General features: G+C 44.9%; 1 protein-coding gene across 1 annotated transcript in view; it reads right to left on the reverse strand.

Annotated features, from left to right (window-relative positions):
* The window catches only part of hydin (HYDIN axonemal central pair apparatus protein), a 977,428-nt gene that overhangs the window by 194,027 nt on the left and 762,088 nt on the right, over window positions 1-21,313 (reverse strand). The window contains exons 64-67 of the mRNA XM_063066586.1: window positions 17,140-17,400; window positions 10,259-10,404; window positions 4,264-4,473; window positions 2,633-2,793 (exon numbers count right to left, since the gene is read on the reverse strand). Coding sequence (XP_062922656.1) covers window positions 2,633-2,793; window positions 4,264-4,473; window positions 10,259-10,404; window positions 17,140-17,400 — 778 coding nt within the window. The remainder of the gene's footprint in view (window positions 1-2,632; window positions 2,794-4,263; window positions 4,474-10,258; window positions 10,405-17,139; window positions 17,401-21,313) is intronic.

A 21,313-nucleotide genomic window follows, 5' to 3' on the forward strand; every position in this document is an offset into this window, starting at 1 on the left:
CATGATTGTTCCAAGGGTCTGGTTCCATGCAGGCCCTGTCAATCACATTCACTACTACTAAATTCAGATTCATACCTACTTATGATGTGTACATCAAAACAGTGAAATGTTTCATTTATGTTAACAGCCAACAACAAGGATGTGACTGAGGACAGCACGCAAGAGTTGCCACACGCTCTGGCTTCAACATAGCTTACCCACAATGCTCAGCAGAACAACACAAGCAACAAGGCAACAACAGCAAAACAAGCCACTTTCTCACCCGATATACGTAGACCGGTCTCTAAACCCAGGACAGACTGCCTCTGGGCCTCCAGACCTTGCCCCTGGACTCTCAGTGCGACCTCAGTATCAGAGTCTCAGAATTACATACTTCCGGTTTAAAATAGTGCTGGTGACTACTTACTGGCAGCATCCAAAACAAATAATACAACTATATAGTTTATTAGTAACATATTTTCTTGTAAAATTTATGGTAAACAATCACTGCAAACAATGGAGAGGGAAGTGAAGGAGAGCTGGAGCATGCGGGAGTGAGGCAAAGTCGAAGCAAGGTGAAGGCAATGTAGGGGCGATATCGAGGCATATTAGAGGAAAAGTTGGGGCGAGCGGAGGGGAGCAAATTCGGAGAAGAGGAGAGGCAGATTTGAGGCCCATCCAACTAAAGCAAGAGCCAGGTTTGATCAATCGAAGCGCCAGGATTATTTGGAAAAGGTGGGTATGGGCTGAAACATGGCAGCGAGGTCCAAACCCAGAGCAAATCAATGCTATAGAGTTCAGGTCCAACAGCAAGCAACGACCCAATGTTTGGGTGATTTAAACAGCAGAACCAGCCCGACCCTTGCCTCTTGTCACGACACCCTTAAACAGCAGGCCAGATGGATTGAAAGGCAGGATGTTGTGATAAGAGGCGAGGGTCGGGCTGGTTCTGCTCGCTGCTCTGCACTGAACTGCAGCTGAGGATGTGGTCTTTGTGTCCATGGACTCACTTTTATTCTGAATGTTATTTCCCTACATTCATTTTTTTCTCTTTGCATACTGGCTGTTTGACATTCTTCTTTTAATGGGTTCTATTGGGTTTCTTTGTTTTGTGGCTGCCTATAGGAAGGACGAATCTCCAGGTTGTATATACTATACATACTTGGATAATAAATGTACTTTGAACTTTAAACATCTTTGTCAGTACTGTACTAGTATTCAGCTGAGTGGAGGGGAGGGTCCCACAGTCCACTGAACGAAGGAGGTGGATTTCTGCTCACCGAATGTGCTCCCATGGACTGAAAGAGGTGAGGAATAACTGGAGCTCTTTTCAAAGAAAGTGGCTGAGATTGTTTCTCGTTGCTCTCGTGGTTGACAATATTTCCTCCAGAGTTTCTCCTACAGCGCTGACTTATGCTTTGATGGGACAGCTGTTCAAGAGAAGGAGTTGAGTTCCTTCCAACATACACTTAGATTCTAATGTGTTCCGGTAGCCACAATAATTAAATGTCTGCTCAGATCGTTTTCAGGTCAGTGACATTTCCCAGTGGGAAAATGGGCAATGGGAATGTTGCTGAATGTCAAGGGGGGAAAGGTGAGACTTCCACTTAATGGGAATAACCATCACTAGGCATTAGTATTACACTGTGATAACCTACCGCTTTTCATTCCAAGAACTAACAGTGGCACTGAGTGCAAGTTGTCTCATCTGGTGACCACAAAGCTTGTGTGCTGGGGCCCTCCTCACTGGAACCTCAGTTATCAGGCACACTCAAAGCAAACCTACTGGAGATATGTCTTTGTCCTCTTCTGTTACTCTCTTTCGGCTGCCATTGTGCAGTGGACAACAGCTGTCTTTTCACTGTGAGCAACACACACAAAATGCTGGAAGAACTCAGAAGGCCAGGCAGCATTCATGAAAAAAAGTACAGTTGATGTTTCGGGCTGAAACACTTCTTTCCTGCCAAAGGGTTTTGGCCCGAAATGTCGACTGTACTTTTTTTCCATAGATGCTGCCTGGCCTGCTGAGTTTCTCCAGCATTTTCTGTGCATTGCTCAGATTTCCAGCATCTGAAGATTTTCTCTTGTCTGTGTCTTCTCACTGCGGTCAGCTTGTAGGGGATGCAGTGGGCGATCCTGGGGACTGGTAGTCTTTCTCTGGGGCATTCTCTCCAATCTCAGCATGACCATAGTGGCAGTTTCCACAATGTTTCCTAAGGCCTGTTGTACTGCTTGCAGCTCCTGAGCTAGTTAGGAAGCATTAGTGATGAATCCTGCCCCTGATTATGAAGCAATGATTATGATTTGATAAAATGTGGGTAATTGATATGAACAGGATTGGTTCATCCTCATGTCTCTGTATTCAAATCCTTGATTTACTGATGATATGGGGGGTGCCTAGGGTGTCCATCATTTGTGCACCAGCATTATATAGAAGAGGTAGGAAGTTAATTTGAGGCTTTTGGAGCAAAACTGCTGTGAAACTGTCACATAAGGGAAGCATAAATGAAAAAGGAAGAAGTAAAGAAATAAACCTAATTTCTGCCAAGATTTTCCTGATCTCTAATAACGTATGTCAAGTCAAGTAATCAATCTTCCACTGGGAGTCTCAGAACGAAATTAGAAATGCCTCACTCCATCATAAGGTACTTACGGATAGATTCGACTCTGGTGCAATAGCGTATCCTTGAAAATGATACTATCACAAAGACATTCAAAGTTACTGTAATCCACCATGGCACTGATCTTCAGTTCCAGCTCATGGGTACTGTCTTCTAGAACACTATGGACAGGTTCTGGATCAATCTCCACCACCTGAGGGAGGGAAGGAGGAACAAGAATTGAAAGACAAACCTCTAGAAGCAATTCGCTGACAATACGTGAGCTAATGTGAAATTGGCATCAAGTTAATATCAGATAACTGGCATCTGATGCATGGCAGAAGCGGTGGTGGAATCAACTAAAATCACTATGTTTCAGAGCCATGTAGACAGACACATCAATAGTCAAGGCATAATGTGGGCAAACAGTATTAATGTAGATGGGCAGAAAGGTCAGCATGGACTTGGTGAACCAAAAGGCCAGGCCTGCTTCTGTGTTGTATTCATTACACATACATTCACACGCACACACATTTCCATGTCCCTCTGAACCTTTTCTATCCGTAGTCATGAAGTGATACAGCATGCAAACAGGCCCTTCAACCCACTGTTCGTGCTGATAACCAGCCACCCATTTACATGGGTCCTAAATTAATCCTGTTCGATTCTCTCCATGTCCCCATAAAATCCTCCCAGATTATACTGCTCAACCGCTCACTATTTGCAAAAGTTGACAATTTGTATAAATATTTCAGAACACACACGTACACACATGCCTGCATGCTCACTCTGTCTTACACACGCACATCAAGCGGCAGATATAACACGCAAACACACATATGCACCAGCACTCAAAAAATGCTGGAAGAACTCAGCAGGCCAGGCAGCATCTATAAAAAAGAGTACAGTCGACATTTTGAGCCAAGAGCCTTTATCAGGACTGGAAAGAAAGATAAAATGAAGAGATTTGGTCCGAAACGCCAATTATTTACTCTTCCAGTACGTTTCAAAGGAATGTGTGGTGTGTGACCCAAGTGGTTAAGGCGTTGGGCTCATGATCTGAAGGCCATGGGTTTGAGTCTCGGCCAAGGCAGTGTGTTGTATCTTTGAGCAAGGCACTTAACCATACACTGCTCCAGTCCACCCAGCTGAAAATGGGTACCGGCAAATGCTGGGGTTAACTGGCATCCTATCCAGGGGTTGGGGGCGAGAGTCTCGTACTCTCAGTCGCTTCACACCACAGAAACCGGCATAACCTGATGGGCCACAAGGCTCAGGACAGACTTTAACTTTAATGTCAGAGAAATGTATGAGGGGTGATTGATAACTCATCTCCTTCTACCTTAGGCCACGAACTTATCAATCATCCCTGGTGAGTTATTAACTTCAAACTTTCTGCATAACCACTCAAAGGGTTGAACTGCATGTGCATGTAACGAGAGCTATATAACTCACCTCCTTCCACCTTGGGCCATGAACTTATCAATCACCCCTCGTATACAATATACATCCTGAAATGCTTTTTCTTTGCATGTTGCTTTGGATTTCTAGCATTTGTAGATTTTCTTGTGCTTGAGACATATAACATACAAAGACACAGCATGCACACATATGTACGTACACACACACACACACACACACACACACACACATATACAGACATATCCTTCAATAAGAGACTCACCTTCTTCTTGGCAGGTCGTACCCCAGTACCAGCATCAATCCACTTCACTACATTGAGACGATTATCCCAATCCGGAACCTGATTGACAGGCACTGGGAAGATGATCTTCGACACCATACATTTTACAGCTTGACTGTTGTATGTAATTGGTAGGTCAGACTTTAATATCACAGTCATATCCTTTGCACATCCAGCATGCAGATGGCCAAACTAACCAACAAAAGTAATTAAGTATAAATTAGACTAAATATCCACATTAGTTGGGTATATAGGACATGTAGCAATGAGGTTAGTTTGCTAAATTACCTCTCTTCCTTTCAGTTGTTGCATGCAGTTAAACAAGTATCATATATCCAAGCCAGAGTAGGTGTCAGCTTGGAATCAGCAACATAGAAGCAGCAAGCAACTGAGATACAATAGACAGTGTACATGAAATACCAAATCTAGAAATGACCCAAGTTTGTAAAAAGTGTGATGTAAATATGCCAGGCCAAATTCAGCAGAGGGCAAATATCAATGGCTGCCAAAATTCTTCTTACCGAACTCATTACATCAAAACTTTTGCCTTTGATAATGTCCCACATAGGAGATTAGTGGGCAAAATTAGGGCACATGGCATTGGGGGCAGAGTACTGACATGGATTGAAAATTGGCTGGCTGACAGAAAACAAAGAGTAGCGATTAACGGGTCCCTTTCCGAATGGCAGGCGGTGACCAGTGGGGTACCACAGGGTTCAGTGCTGGGACCGCAGCTGTTTACGATATATATTAATGATTTAGATGAGGGAATTGAAGTAACATTAGCAAATTTGCTGATGACACAAAGCTGGGTGGCAGTGTGAAATGTGAGGGGGATGTTATGAGAATGCAGGGTGACTTGGACAGGCTGGGTGAGTGGGCAGATGCAGTTTAATGTGGATAAGTGTGAGGTTATCCACTTCGGTGGTAAGAACGGGAAGGCAGATTATTATCTAAATGGAGTCAAGTTAGGAAAAGGGGAAGCACAACGAGATCTAGGTGTTCTTGTACATCAGTCACTGAAAGCAAGCATGCAAGTACAGCAGGCAGTGAAGAAAGCTAATGGCATGCTGGCCTTCATAACAAGGGGAATTGAGTATAAGAGCAAAGAGGTCCTTCTGCGGTTGTACAGGGCCCTGGTGAGACCACACCTAGAGTATTGTGTGCAGTTTTGGTCTCCAAATTTGAGGAAGGACATTCTTGTTATTGAGGGATGCAGCGTAGCTTCACAAGTTTAATTCTTGGCATGGCGTGACTGTCATATGTCGAAAGATTGGAGCGACTGGGCTTGTATACACTGGAATTTAGAAGGCTGAGAGGGGATCTTATTGAAACATATAAGATTATTAAGGGATTGGACACGCTGCAGGCAGGAAGCATGTTCCCGCTGATGGGTGAGTCCAGAACCAGAGGCCACAGTTTAAGAATTAGGGGTAGGCCATTTAGAACGGAGCTGAGGAAAAACTTTTTCACCCAGAGAGTGGTGGATATATGGAATGTTCTGCCCCAGAAGGCTGTGGAGGCCAAGTCTCTGGATGCTTTCAAAAAAAAGATGGATAGAGCTCTTAAAGATAGCGGAATCAAAGGTTATGGGGATAAGGCAGGAACTGGGTACTGATAGTGGATGATCAGCCATGAGCACAGTGAATGGCGGTGCTGGCTCAAAGGGCTGAATGACTTACTCCTGCACCTATTGTCTATTGTCTAAAACTACTGATAGGTCTACAATAAACAGGTTACAGATTCATGCCTTGCCAAACAGGGGTTTCACTTTTTCCAATGGGTTATCTCCTGAATATCATTTCATACCTGGAAGCTTTTTTTTTTACAAATATTGACAACTTGCTGGGAACTCACATTGTATTTGACATCTTCCTGGAAATCTCCTGTAAATACTAACTAAATGAAACTTGGGGACGAGGCTATTGTGCCCTAACAGAAATGTGGACAAGCATAGGGCAAGACCGGCAGCTTAATGTTCCAGGATACAGTTATTACAGGTGTGATGGAGTTACAGGTAAGAGAGGTGAGGGAGTTTCCTTTTTGATGGAGGTATTCATAAGAGTGCTTGGAGGAGATAATCCTGGGGGAATCATCCAGTCAAGCTATATGACTAGAATTTAGTACCATCAAAGGATCACCCCTCTCTTGTTTCTATGTTATAGGCTTTCCAACAGTCAATGGGACGTAGAGGAGCACATTAGAAAAGAGATCATAGATACCTGTAGGAATAATAGTGAGGTGTCAGTAAGAGATTCTAACTTTCCTAACGTTGGCTGGGCTGCCTATAGTGCAAACAGCTGGGAAAGAGTTGAGTGTGTTAAATCTGTCCAAGAAAGTTCCCTTAATCTAGATATAGAGGGCCCCAGTAGAGAAAGTATACACTGGGCCTTTGCTTCGCTTAAGAAGTGACTTAGTGTCAGTCAGGGAGCACTAAACCAGTGACCATAATTCTATAAGATTTAAAATAGTTATGTAGAAAGATAGGATGGCTCAGGTTCTAAACTGGGACAAGGTCAATTTTGGAAGCATAAAGTGTCTTATGCTTTGGAAGCAGAGGGCTCAATCAGCTCGACTGCTTTCTGGTAAAGGGATATCTGGCAAATGTGAGGTGTTTATAAATGAGTCCCTGCTTGGACTTAGGGCAAGATTGGAACGTTTAGGGAATCTCAGTTAATGAGAGAAATAAAGGAATTCTGGCCAGGGAAAAGGAAACATACATTGAGGTTAGGCAATTGGGAACAAGTGAATCTCTTGATAACTATAAAAAGTGCAGGAGTACCCTTAAGAGAGAAATCAGGAAGGCAAAATTAGATTAGATTAGATTCGATTCGATTCAACTTTATTGTCATTGTGCCGAGTACAGATACAAAGCCAATGAAATGCAGTTAACATCTAACTAGAAATGCAAATAGTGTTATTTACAAAATAACTGCAAATAAAAAGTAAATGCTACAGCACACAAATATAAAAGTACTGAGACAGTACAATATGGGTGCAATACTGCTTTGCGCTGTGATGAGAGGTTCAGCAGGGTCACAGACTCAGGGAAGAAGCTCTTCCTGTGCCTGCTGGTGTGGGAGCGGAGGCTCCTGTAGTGCCTACCAGATGGGTGGAGAGTAAAAAGTCCATGGTTAGAGTGAGATGCATCCTTGATAATGCTTTTCGCCCTGCCTAGGCAGCGTTTATGGTAGATGTTCTCAATGGTGGGAACATAATCCGCTGGGCAATTTTCACCACACACTGGAGTGCTTTGCGGTCCGATACAGGACAATTGCCATACCACACTGAGATGCAGTTGGTGAATATGCTCTAAATGGTACAGCAGTACAAGTCCATCAGTATCCTGGGACAGAGGTGAGCTTTTTTGATGCTTCGCAGGAAATAAAGGCACTGTTGCGCCTTTTTGATCAGGATGGAGGAGTTCAGGGACCAGGTGAGATCCTCGGAAATGTGGACACCAAGGAATTTGAAGCTTAATACATGCTCCACTACAGCTCTGTTGATGTAGATGGGGACGTGAGTGTGGCTCCTAGCATGCCTGAAGTCCACAATGATCTCCTTGGTCTTCTGGGTGTTAAGGGTCAGGTTGTTGTCGGCACACCACGCGGCCAGGTGCTGGACCTCGTCCCTGTAGGCCGTCTCAACATCCCCTCTGATCAGGCCAACCACCATGATGACGTCTGCGAACTTGATTATGGAGTTAGAACCATGTACAGGAACGCAGTCATAGGTGAAAAGGGAGTACAGAAAAGGGCTCAGCACACAGCCTTGAGGCACGCCGGTGTTCAGGGTGAGAGTGCAGGAGGAGAGGTTGTCTAACTTAACAGATTGGGGTCTGTTAATCAGAAAGTCCAAGGTCCATTTGCAGAGGGATGAGCTGATACCAAGGCAAAGATTGGCGATCAGCTTGGAGGGGATCACAGTATTGAATGGTGAACTATAGTTAATGAACAGCATTCTGACGTAAGAGTTGGGGCTGTCCAGGTGGGTCAGGGCAGAGTGAAGTGCCATGGAAATAGCATCCTCTGTTGACCTGTTGGTGCGATAGGCAATCATTAGGGTGTGAGATGGATTTGGCAGGCAGTTAAGAAAAATTCCAAGAGAATCTTCAGATATATTAAGAGTAAAAGAGTGGCCAGGGACAGGATAAAGTAGGTCCCCTTAAAGATCAGCATAACTGTCCATCTATAGAGCCACAGGAGATGAGCAAGATTTTAACAACAGTTTCTCATCAGATTTTACTGTATAGTAAATGATGAATGTGAAAGAAATAAGTGATGGTGTCTTGTACTGCATACTAATTACTGGAGAGGTGATATTAGTAGCCTTAAAGCATTTAATGTAGACACTGGACTGACCAAATACATCCTCAGACCTTGTATGAAGTTGCAGGAGAAATTATGAAGCTAATCATTTAATAAGGACAATGATGATGTCATTGGTAGGTAAGTTACTGGAGGAGATTCTGAGGGACAGGACCTATCAACAGTTGGAGAAACTAGATCTAAATAGGGATAATCTGCAAGGCTTTGTGTGTGGGAAATCATGTCTGACAAGCCCCTAGAATTATTCAAAGAGGTAGCAAAGAGAATTGATGAGGGCAGGGTTATCTACATGTACTCTAGAAAGGCCTTTGACGAAGTCTTGCATGTTGGTCTGGAAGGTTAGATTGCATGGGATCCAGAAGAGATAGTGGATTGAATTCATAACTGGCTTAATAGTAGGAAGCAGTGCGCAATGGTTGAAGGTTGTTTTTCAGACTGGAGGCTTCTGACTAGTAGAATGCCATACAGGTTAGTGTTGGCACTTCTGTTGTTTATTTATATAAACAATTTGCATGTGAACACATGCAAATTTGCATGTGGGCTTGTACTCGTTGGAATTTAGAAGATTGAGGGGGGATCTGATTGAAACGTATAAGATCCTAAAGGGATTGGACAGGCTAGATGCGGGAAGATTGTTCCCGATGTTGGGGAGGTCCAGAACGAGGGGTCACAGTTTGAGGATAGAGGGGAAGCCTTTTAGGACCGAGATTAGGAAAAACTTCTTCACACAGAGGGTGGTGAATCTGTGGAATTCTCTGCCACAGCAAACTGTTGAGGCCAGTTCATTGGCTATGTTTAAGAGGGAGTTAGATATGGCCCTTGTGGCTACGGGGGTCAGGGGGTATGGAGAGAAGGCTGGGTTCTGAGTTGGATGATCAGCCATGATCATAATAAATGGCGGTGCAGGCTCGAAGGGCCGAATGGCCTACTTCTGCACCTATTTTCTATGTTTCTATGTTTCTAACACACAAAGTATGGTTAATAAGCATACAGATGATACTAACAGATGTGATAGTGAAGACAGTGAAGAACTTTATTTAAAATTAAAGAGGATCCTGAATCAGCCAGGTAAATGCAGTAGATCTTGCAGATGATTCTCGAACACGGAATGGAACTGGACCAGTATATTCCTGCTCAGACGGAAGAGGATGGTGTGGTCAGTCATGTTAATGTTCAAGAAAGAACAGCATATCTTTGTAAATGAAATCTGTAGTATAATTCATTTTGAACTAGAATTTATTTAATTTAATTAAATAGTGTGAAACAGGCCCAGCAACCCACTGATATAACCAGAGCCTAATCACAGGACTATTTACAATGACCAATTAACCCATTAAACCAGTATGTCTTTGGATCATGGGAGGAAACAGGAGCACCCAGAGAAAACCCACACGCACACAGGAGGGAACATATAAACTTGCTTACAGAGGACGTTAGAATTGAACTCTGAACTCTGATACTCCGAGCTGTAATAGCATTGCCCTAACTGCTTTGCTACATGATGACCATAGATTTGGAAGGCTGTAACTTAGTCAGTGTTTTGGAGAGGAAAGACAATTGATTTTTCTCTAGATATTAACTTATGTTACAGGAAATGTACCTTGTTGCAGGTGTAAAGATACTAGATTTCATCAGGCCTGTTTAATTACCTGTGGAGAGATCCTAAATTCTTTGATGTCTGAGAACCAGTGAAATCGGACCACATCTGTTGCACTTCGATTGGTCATTGTGAAGGTCACCTGATAAGGCTTGCTGATGTGGCAGTCTCCAAACTGAATGTGGTTCAAATGTGTTGCTAGGATGAATCAAAATAAAATGCTCCTTAATCAGATAATCATATTATTTTTCATTTATGCCGACAAAGAAGGTGACTATTCGACCATTCAAGTCTATGCTCACTCTCACAGCAAACTTATCATTTCCACAACCCAACATACTTTCCTCTAACATATCATGGTGCACCGGGGGCCTAGTCAACAGCCCGTCCTAGCATTCCTACTGACCAGCGCTATTTATTGTTCTTGTTTTAAAATACCTTCACGATTATGGTGGGATGTTCAAGTTCATTTATTCTTACATTTTAGCTTGGATTATACCATTATTTGCTTGTGTACTTGTGGGCTGCCTGACTATAATCGGGGTGTGTAATATCACCTCCCCTGTTTGTATGAGACCGAGTGGTTCCCTCCGCGGGTCATAGTGCCCCGTCAGTACTTGTGTTTATCATAATAAAGACGTCAGTTAAGATAAACAAGCTTTTGTCGTCTGTCATCGTGAACTGAATGCTTGCCACATGAGTGTCAGGAGTGGGATCAGAAATTGATTGCGAAATTGGAGAGCTACAAAGTCAGATAGGGCACCTTAAGCCGGGGGGAATAAGTCAAGGGACAGAGTAGTATGCCCCCCACACCTCTAAGCTCATCTCCTGAAGACAGGATGCCAACCAAGAGGGAGAACCTGAGAAACGATCGTTGTGCCTTCCCAGGGAAACTCACGCCCCCCCCCAACCCAGGGGGACAAGGCAGAGTGGGCCACCTACCTCCCTCACAGCCTGTGCCAGCGAACCCAAGACACTCCAACGTGGGAGGATGGGCAATGTGGCAGGCACCACCAGGCACTGTCGCCAGGGATCCTTTGGCAGAACGTTGGCCTGACATCATCACCATTGCTGGCCAAGGTGCTGGCAGAGACGGAGAGAGCTAAAGCAACCTTAGACCCCCCCCCAGGCATTCCAGCGTAGCCCAAGACCTCCAGGAGAACTCCTCCATTATTGCCTCCCTGGGTACGTTATTTAGGTGAAGAGCAAAGCTTCTTTATTGGTCAGGACGTGAAGGGATACAGGGAGAAGGCAGGAGATTGGGGCTGAGAGGAAAATTGGATCAGCCATGATGAAATGGTGGAGCAGACTTGATGGGCCAAATGGCCTAATTCTGCTCCTGTATTTTATGGTCTTTTACATGGACTGCATGTGGAGGGCATCAGATGACATGCATTAGTGGACACGTGGTCAACCATCACCATCATCCGTCCGGGTGTTCTCCCCAACACGGACCAACCATCCTCACCTGGTGAACGATGATGGTGGTCCAGCTGGTACGGTTACCTGCAACTGTGCGGCAATGAAAGGGAAAAGGTGGCTGCACATTGCAGTGAGGAAAAACACAGCAGAGCATGAGGTGTGGCTAACCAACATCCGGGACTCCTGCATTATTGGCCTGGACCTGCTGTCCCACTGGGGAGTGTGGGGGTGGGGGCGGGGGAAGGACGCCATGTGGATGTACCCAGGACAACCACCAATGACCACCCCAGCGAAGCTCACCGTGCCACTGTCATCAGAGACCGCATTGGGGCATCGTGATGACTTCGGCAGCAATACCACGGGGTCCTCCAGTGAAATGGTCCAGGCCTTCTCAGGGCTTGGATCAGGACTAGTTTTGGCAGCTGAAAGACCTCCTGGACCAGCACGTCAACTTCTTGGCAGCAAGGGAAGAGGACTGAAGATGCTTGGGGCCTGTCCATCACCACATTAACACTTGGGAAGCCCAGCCCATCTGCTTGCAGCAACTTCGTATTGTGCTCGGCTAATGATTGGCAGTGGAATAAAAAGACAGCAGCAGCCAGCATCATCGAGCCCTCTGACAGCCCATGGACAACCCCAGCGGTGTTGATCAGGGAGAAAGATGGGTCATGGCGGTTCTGCGTGGACTACCACCATCTCAATACCGTGACCCAGAGTTCTCCTTCCTGCTACCTCGAATTGATGATGCCCTAGATTATATTGCTGGTTTGACCGGGTTCAGTTCTCTTGACTTCCACAGTGACTATAGGCAGGTCAAACTGACCCTGGAGAGCCAGCCCAAGACTGCCTTCATCATTGGTCAAGGGCTGTGGCACCTCTGGGTAATGCTGTTTGACTTGTGTAACACCCCAGCCACATTCAAGAGACAGATGGAGAGGGTGCTAGCTCACTGTCCGCAGAATCACTGTGTTAGCTATATGGACGATGTCGTTGTGCATGCCGCCGTTTTTGATGATGCCTTGCAGGACTTGGAAGAGGTCTTCGCTGCCATCCACCAGGTGAACTTGCGCCTTAACCCTTCAAATTGCTGCCTGCTGCACCCTCAGACAATGCTCCTGGGGCATGTGGTGAGTGTGGAAGGAGTAGGGGATAGTAGTCAGGGAATGGCCTACCCCCCCCGTGATGTCTCGGAGCTTCACAGCTTTCTGGGCCTGGCATCGTAGTACCACCGGTTTATAAGTACTTTCACCACCTTCACCAGCTCACCGATAATGGGAGGCCCTTCGCCTGGACTGATACCTGCACTGCCGCCTTCAATCAGCTCTGAGCTGCGGTCAGCCAAGCCCCGGTGTGGGCATACCCTGGAGCAGAATGCCCCCTAATTGTTCATGCAGACACAGCAACAGCGCTGTCACAGGAGGTGATCCAAGCAGAACATATTGTGGAGTATTTCAGCCGCACCTCAACCGCTCTGTACGGTGCTGTTGTGTCATCTGCCGGGAGCTCTTGCCCGTAGTCCAGGCCCTCCACCATTTCCACCCCTACCTCTTCAGCTGACAGGTCCTGCTTCACATGGATCATGTGTAGCTGATCTGGCTGGTGAGCGTTTGCGGTCCCGAGAAGCAGATGGCGTGGTAGTTGGAGGCTGTCCAGGATGATGATCTTGAGATACAGCACCGCACCGGAATGCTGATGTCCTCTCTCGCCGTCCCTGCGAGGCCAGCGAGTGTCGCTACTGTCACCACCTCGACGACTGGAGCCAAGGGCAAGCAGCAGTGTCGACACTTCAGGTGGCCATCTCCCCACCATGTCCCACTGGCAGCTGCTCAGCGAGCGCTGAGTGATCCCATGGTAGCCTGGGTGAGGGGATGGCTGAGTGTGGGATGGCGGCTGGGGTGGGGTGGGGGAGGGTTCTGCCCTGGATCCAGAGACCAAAGCCCTATACTCTCAGTGGGGCACGTTGGAGGTGCACAACAGGTTGCTATTCCAGTGGTGCCACTTTCCCGAAGGCAACAGACATCCCTCACAGCTGGTAGTCCCCCAGGGGCTCCATGCTACAGTGCTGTGTTCAATGCACTGGCTGGTGGGGGCTGGTCATTTCGGGGTTACAAAGACATTGGGCAAGCTGAGCGAACACTTCCATCGGCCTGGGGGAAGGCAGAACATGTAGCTGTTTGTGCACTGCTGCAATACTTGCACATCCCAGAAGGGGCTGGGTCAAAGGTGCCAATGCAGCAGTACCTAGTGGGGGCCCCAGTGGTGGGCGTAGTGGTAGACACCCTGGGCCCCTTGCTCTTGCACTGATGCTGGGAACAACTACTTTGTCATGGCCAAGGATTACTTCATGAAGTGGCCAGACACGTACAGTACGTGGTCCCAGACCAGAACACCACCCCACTGAGACTTCTTCAGCTGTTATAGCACCCCTGAGGAACTTCACAGTGACCAGGGGTACTACTTTGAGGTACAGGGGCTTGGTGAAGTCTGCAGGTGGCTGGGAACAAAAATGCGGACCATGCCCCTTCACCCGCAAAGTGATGAGCTGGTTGATCACTTTAATCACAGGCTGGCTACACAGCATGCCATGCCCTTCAGCTGGCACCAGCCGGACTGGGATCGCCATCTACCCGTTGTTATGGGCATACCGGGCAGCAGCTCAGGAGAGCACCAGGTGTACGCTGCTATGCTTACGCTTGGGCGAGAGCTGTGCACACCAGTGGATCTGGTGCTGGCCTACCGTGCCCCCCACCTTCCAACCCCCCGAGCCTGGGGAGACCAGGTTGGAGTACCTGAAGCCCTTCATGGGGTGCCTGCAGGGTGTTCACGATGCAGCTTAGCAGAAGAAAAACACAGCCAGTGACTGCCAAAAATGGGCTTATGATGCCCGCAGACAGGGATAAGACTTTACTGGGGGCGGCGGGGGGGCTGTAAGCATGGGCCTACTGCCCATCCGGAAGAAGGGACTATCCCCAAGCTGGAAAGCCATTGGAAAGGGCCAGGAGAGGTGCTCAACTGCATCTCCATGTGGTATACTGGGTGTGGTTGCCTGAGTGGCAGAAGGCAGTTGTACTGCACTGGGATCAGCTGGCACCGTGTTGGCCCATGGCCACCACTGACCCAGTGAGGCTGAAGGAAGCAAGTGACACTCTGTGTACCCTGCCTCTTGCCTTGCTAAACAGTGCCTCCACGTCCCAGGCAGCAGTGTCAGCCACCACCGGAATTCTTGGATTTTGTTGTGGAGTCTGGGGTTGCTGGAGATGGCTGACCCTTCAGGAGGGGGAAATATGGTGCTCCGGGGGCATGGACAGCAGTCTGCCCCAGTATTCCTAGTGGCCAGCGCCATTTATTGTTCCTGTTTTACAACGCTTTCGCTGGTTTATGGTGGAATGTTCAAATTCATTTATTGTTACACTGAAGTTTGGGTTATACAATTATTCACTTGTATGTTTTGTTTGTGTGTCACCCTTCCTGTAACTGGGATATGCAATAATCACCCCGCTCATCTGTATGTGACTGAGTGGGTTATCTTCTTGGGTCATAGTGCCCGGTCTGTTTTTGTGAATGCCGCAATAAAGACATCAGTTGAGATAAACGAACTTTTCGTGTCAGTCATCTGGGACCGAATGCTTGCCACAATATTGTCTTTCACAAGCCATAATAATAATAATAATATTAAAGTAAGGATAAACCTCGATCAGAGCTGGAGACCGCTTCCCAGAAACAGAGGGTTTCCAATGATCAAAAATACATAATAAAATAATACAAATTAAAGATAATAAATGCAGGAAATGCCAAGAGAAACCAGAAACAATCTAACACATTACAGGATCCTGTAGCAGTTTAACTCAATCTGATTACCTACACAAGCACAATCAAGTGGCAAACATCATTCACCAAAACCTTGTTTTAAAATATAAACTCATAAAAGACACCAAACCTTATTATAAATGCAAGCTTGATCCAGTTTTAGAGTTAGAGTCCCACAAATTATACTATGACTGATTCATTATTACAGATTGGACAATCCATAATAATCAGATATAATATTACTGGATAAACAAGCAAGAAAAACTTTCTTTATAGATATAGCCATTCCAGGCACACATAACATAAGAAATCAGTAAGTGAGAAACACCAGAAATATGCTGAATTATAAGAGGAAGTTGAAAGGCTATGGGCATGAACAGGGTATAGACATTGTCTCGATAGTAATATCTAAACTGTCACTACACAACATTGTTAAACAATTAGGCCTACACAGCAATATTTATGTAAATCTTCAGAAAGCCACAATACTAAACACCACTAATTCCTAGCAATTGAGAAATGAGTACGTCTGGTACTTGATTCTGTCCCACACTCATGGTTAATATATAGAAACAATACCCAAAACCTGTGAAATCCCTACAACATCTGATGAAGCATTGGTGTACTATAATCACCCTACCATTAACAACCACAAGAGAACTGCCACATTTGTCAGATTAAACACAGGCGTATTCCAGGGTGACTCTGTAAGCCTAGTATGTTTTTTTCTAGCTTTAAACTCCCTTTCTAATTTACAATCGGATGAAAATATTGTATCAAATCAGAAACAGCAAATGAATTATACTTGGCACACCTATACTGTACCTGTGCCAGCTTTTCACTCCAGCCACTTACCTCCCCCTTCTCACCTGGTTTCACTTATCACTTGCCAGCTTGTACTCCTTCCCCCACCACACCCACCCCCACACCCACCTTCTCATTCTGGCTTCTTTCCCCTTTCCTTTCCAGTCCTGATATCAATTACAGTAAATAGTGTAGACGAAGAGATCTCATCGATTTAGGTGCCAGTCAGCTGTTCACAGAGTTTAGTACAGTCCAAGGGTCCAGAACTAGACCTGCGATCTTCCATATTGAAATAAAGTTTTCAGTAAAACCATTCTGACTTAACTCTCTAGTATTGTGTAATTTAGTTTTGAAGCTCAGAACCAGTTTTCTTTCTGCAAGGATGTCACTTGGAGATATCCAAAGAACATAATGTTATCAGTATACCTAGGCATGACTCACTTGTCAAAGAGTTGACTTTTCAACTCTGGCAATGATCACACACTGGATATGCAAACAAGAGAAAATCTTCAGATGCTGGAAATCCAAGTGGCATGCACAAATGCTGGAGGAACTCATCAGGCCAGGCAGGTCCTACTGAAGGGTCTCAGCCCAAAACATTGACTGTGCTTTTTTTCCATAGATGCTGCCAGGCCTGCTGAGTTCCTCCAGCATTCTGTGTTGGAAATGCAAGAAGCTTGCTCTTTGTTCGAGTATGTGTTGTAGAGCCAGCGCACTGACTCTGAAGCACTGCAAATGTACAGCATCACTAAACAAATCAACAGCAATTACACTTAGTTGGAGCTCAATAGAAGATTACAATGAGGAAATCACTGTGAAATTACAGACAACTTAAAGCATTCTGATGATCGGCACCTGGAGTTTTCACACTGCTGCAGGAGAATGATAACCAGCACTCACCTTCAATATCCTTGCCTTCCAGAAAACTAGTGATGTTTCCTTCCTCACCACTTTGCGAAAGTCCATGGATGTTGTCCAGAGTGACATCATCTTGGTAACCCTCACCAACCAGATGTATAATGATGTCCTCATATTGGTTATTGAATACAGTGAGGTAGAGTGCTCCTTCTAAACGTCGAGCTAAGGTTGGTTTGAATGCAACGTCAAACATTGCTTCTTCTCCACTGTTCAGGCTGATAGTGAGCATGCAACTTTCCCTCACTGTGAACAGAAATATCAAAAGTCCATTTATTCTTACAAGGCATAAGAAATTAGTCAATCTGGCCCATCGAGACTGCTCTGACATTGCATCGCGGCTGATTTATTTTCCCTTTCAACCCCTTTCTTCTGCCCTCTCTCCATAACATTTGATGACCTAACTAATCAAGAACCTATCCACCTCCATTTTAAATATACTCAATGACTTGGCCTCTACAGCTGTCCATGGCAATGAATTCCACAGATTCACCACCATCTAGCTAAAGAAATTCCTTTTCATCTCTGTTCCAAATGGATGTCTCTCTAATCTGAGGCTGTGCCCTCTGGTCGTACACTCATCCACTATAGAAAGCATCCTCCCTACATCCACTCTGTCTAGGCCTTTCAATATTTGATAGGTTTCAATATGATCCCTCCTCATTCTTCTGAATTCCAATGAGTACAGGCCCAGAGCCATCAAAGTTTCTTCATGTGTTAACCCTTTCATTCACAAAATTATTTTCATGAACCTCCTCTGGAAATTCTTCAATGCTAGCACATCCTTTCTTAGGTAAGGGGCCCGAAGCTGTTCAGAATGCTCAAATGCAGTCTGACCAAGACCATATAAAGCCTCAACATCACCTGCTTGCTTTTATATTCTAGTCCTCTCAAAATGAATGCCAACATTGCATTTATCTTCTTACCACTGTCTCAATTCTGCAAGTTGACCATCAGATAGATAGATAGTTCATTGATCCCAGAGGAAAATACAGTGTCACTGTAGCATTATAGGTGCATAGGTATACAAACATTAGAAGAGAAGTGAGAAAGAATAAAAAATAAGTTACCTCAAACAGCCTAACAGAAGGGAGTCACCACTTCACCTGGCTATAGAATCACTCTTTATGGAGCCTAACAGCTGAGAGTAAGAATGACCTCATATAGCGTTCTTTGGAGCAGTGCAGTTGTCTTAGTCTATTACTAAAAATGCTCCTCTGTTCAGCCAAGGTGGCATTCAGAGGATGAGAAACATTGTCCAGAATTCCCAGGGTTTTTCCGTAGGGTCCTTTGTTCTACTGCAACCTCTGGCATGTCCAATTTGACTCCTATAATAAGCCGACCTTTCTAATCAGTTTATTGAGCTTGTTGGCATCACCCATGTTGATGCTATTGTCCAAGCACATCACCACATAGAGGATTGTACTGGCAACAACAGACTGGGAGAACATGTGAAGGAGAGGTCTGCATACACAAAAGGACCTCATTTATCTTAGGAAGTAGAAGCAATTCTGGCCCTCTGGTGCTCCACTCAATTCTGTCATCTAGGTTCATGTCCAGGTACTTGTAGGTCTCCACCACATCCATGTCCTCACATCAATAGTAACAGGGAGCAGTGCAGGCTTGGTTTTCCTAAAGTCCATCACCATCTCCTTTGTCTGACTGATACCGAGCTGCAGATGATTCAGTCTGCACCATTTGATAAAGTCCTCCACCAGGGCCCTGTATTCATCCTCTCCTCCTCCCTTTATACACCCAACTATTGCTGAGTCATCAGAGAATTTCTGCAGATGACATGACTGAGTGTTGGATCTAAGGTCCAAAGCATACAGGGTAAACAGGAAGACAGACAACACAGTCCCCTGTGGGGCCCCAGGGCTGCTTATAGCCATGTCTGACACACAGCTTTGAAGCTGCACAGACTGTGGCCTGCCAGTCAGGTAGTCCATTATCCAGGATACAGTGGAAGTGCTAACCTGCATTGAACAGAGCTTTCCCCTCAACAAAGCGGACTGTATGGTATTAAAGGTAGTTGAGAAATCAAGAAACATGATCTTCACAATGCTGCCCTGCTGATCCAAATCAGGAAATCATGCACAATGACTCTTTGTATTGTATCTCTGACTTTTGAATTTTTCTCACTGTTTAGAAAATCGTCTACGCTTTTATTCCTTCTAACAAAGTATATGACCATACATATCCCAACAATATATTATTCCATCTACCACTTATTTGGCTGTTCTCCCAGTCTGTCCAGGTCCTTCTTCAGACTCCTTGCTTCCTTAACACTACCTGCTCCTCTACCTATTTTGGTATTTTCTGCAAACCTGGCCACAAGGTCATCAATTCTGTCATCCAAATCATTGACATATAGTGTGAAAAGAAGCTGTCCCAACACCAACCCCTGCGAAACACTAGTCACCAGCAGCCAACTAGAATATGCTCCCTTAATTCCAAGAGCATTCTGCCTCCTGCCTGTCAGCCAATTTTCCAATCGTACCAGTATCTTTCCTATAATACCTTGGGCTCTTATCTTGTTATGCAGAATCATTTGTGGCACTTTGTCAAAGACCTTCTGAAAATTCAAGTAAGCAACATCCACTGACTCTCCTTTGTCTATTCTGTCTGTTATTTCTTCAAAGAATCCCAACGGATTTGTCAGGTAAGATTCCCCTCAAGGAAACCATGCAAACTACGGCCTACTTTATCACGTGGCCCCAAATACCCCAAAACCTCACTCTTAATAATGGACTCCAACAACTTCCCAACCACTGAGGTCAGGCTAACTGGCTGATAATTTCCTTTCTTCTGCCTCCTTCCTTTCTTAAGAGTAGAGTGATATTTGCAATTTTCAAGTCCTCTAGAACCATTCCAGAATCTAGCGATTCTTAAAATATTATTACTAATGTCTGCACAATCTCTTCAGCTACTTCTTTCAGAACACTGGAGTGCAATCCACCTGGTCAAGGTGACTTATCTACCTTCAGACCTTTCAGCTTCCTGAGCACCTTCTCCTCAGTAACAGCAACTAAACTCTCTTTTTCCCTCTGACACTCTTGAATTTCTGACATACTGCTAGTGTCTTCCACAATTAAGATTGACTCAAAATGCTTACTAAGTTTTTCAGTCTTTTCTCTCCCCCATTGCTACCTCTCCAGCGGTCCAAAATTCACTCTCTACTCTCTTTTACTCTTAATATATTGGAAAAAAACTTTTGGTAACCTCTTTGATATTATTGGCTAGCTTACCTTCATATTTCATTCTTTCTCTCCTCTTTTTAGTTGCCTTTTGCTGAGTTTAAAAGCTTCCTAATCCTCTAATTTGCCACTAATTTTTGCTATATTATATGCACTTTCTTTTACTTTTATATTGTCTTTGACTTCCCTTGTCAGCCTCAGCTTCCTCACCCTCCCATTAGATTACTTCATCATCTTTGGAATGTATCTATCCTACGTATTCTGAATTGTTCTGAGAAACGTCAGCCATTACTTTTCTGCCTTCATCTCTGCTAGTGTCTTCTCCAGCCAGCTCCTCTCACATGCCTCTCTAATTCCTTTTGCTCCACTGGGACAGGAATACATCTGACTTTATCTTCTGCCTCTCAAACTGCAGGATGAATGCTATCATATTCTGATTACTACCTCCCAAAGGTTCCGTTGCCTTAAGCTCCCTAATCAAATCTCAGTCATTACACAATAGCCAATCCAGAATTGCCTTTTTCCTAATGATTCAACTGAAAGTGGCTTTGAAAAGCCATCTCATATACATTCTTCAAATTCCCTTTCTTGGGATCCAGTACCAACCTGATTTTCTCAATTAGCTGCATATTGAACTCCCCCATGATTATCATAACATTATCCTTTTCAACATACTGTTTCTTTTACCTGTTGAAATTTATATCCCACATCCTGGCTACTCTTTTGGGGCCTCTATGACCAGCAAAAACACCTCCCTTGACGTGTATAATGCATGTATAATCAGGTATAACATGCGTTAGATAAAATGACTTAGGGGTATAATGTACTGAAATGATTCTATTTGGTGTGGAACAGCCACTGCACAGTATGAGAAAAAAATGCAGAAAGTTTCAAACTCAACCAGCTTCATTTTGGGCATTAACCTCCCCAGCATCAAAGCCATCTTCAAAACCTGATGCCTC

Source organism: Mobula hypostoma, chromosome 14 (genome assembly GCF_963921235.1).
Source record: "Mobula hypostoma chromosome 14, sMobHyp1.1, whole genome shotgun sequence".
Lineage (NCBI taxonomy): Eukaryota > Metazoa > Chordata > Chondrichthyes > Myliobatiformes > Myliobatidae > Mobula > Mobula hypostoma.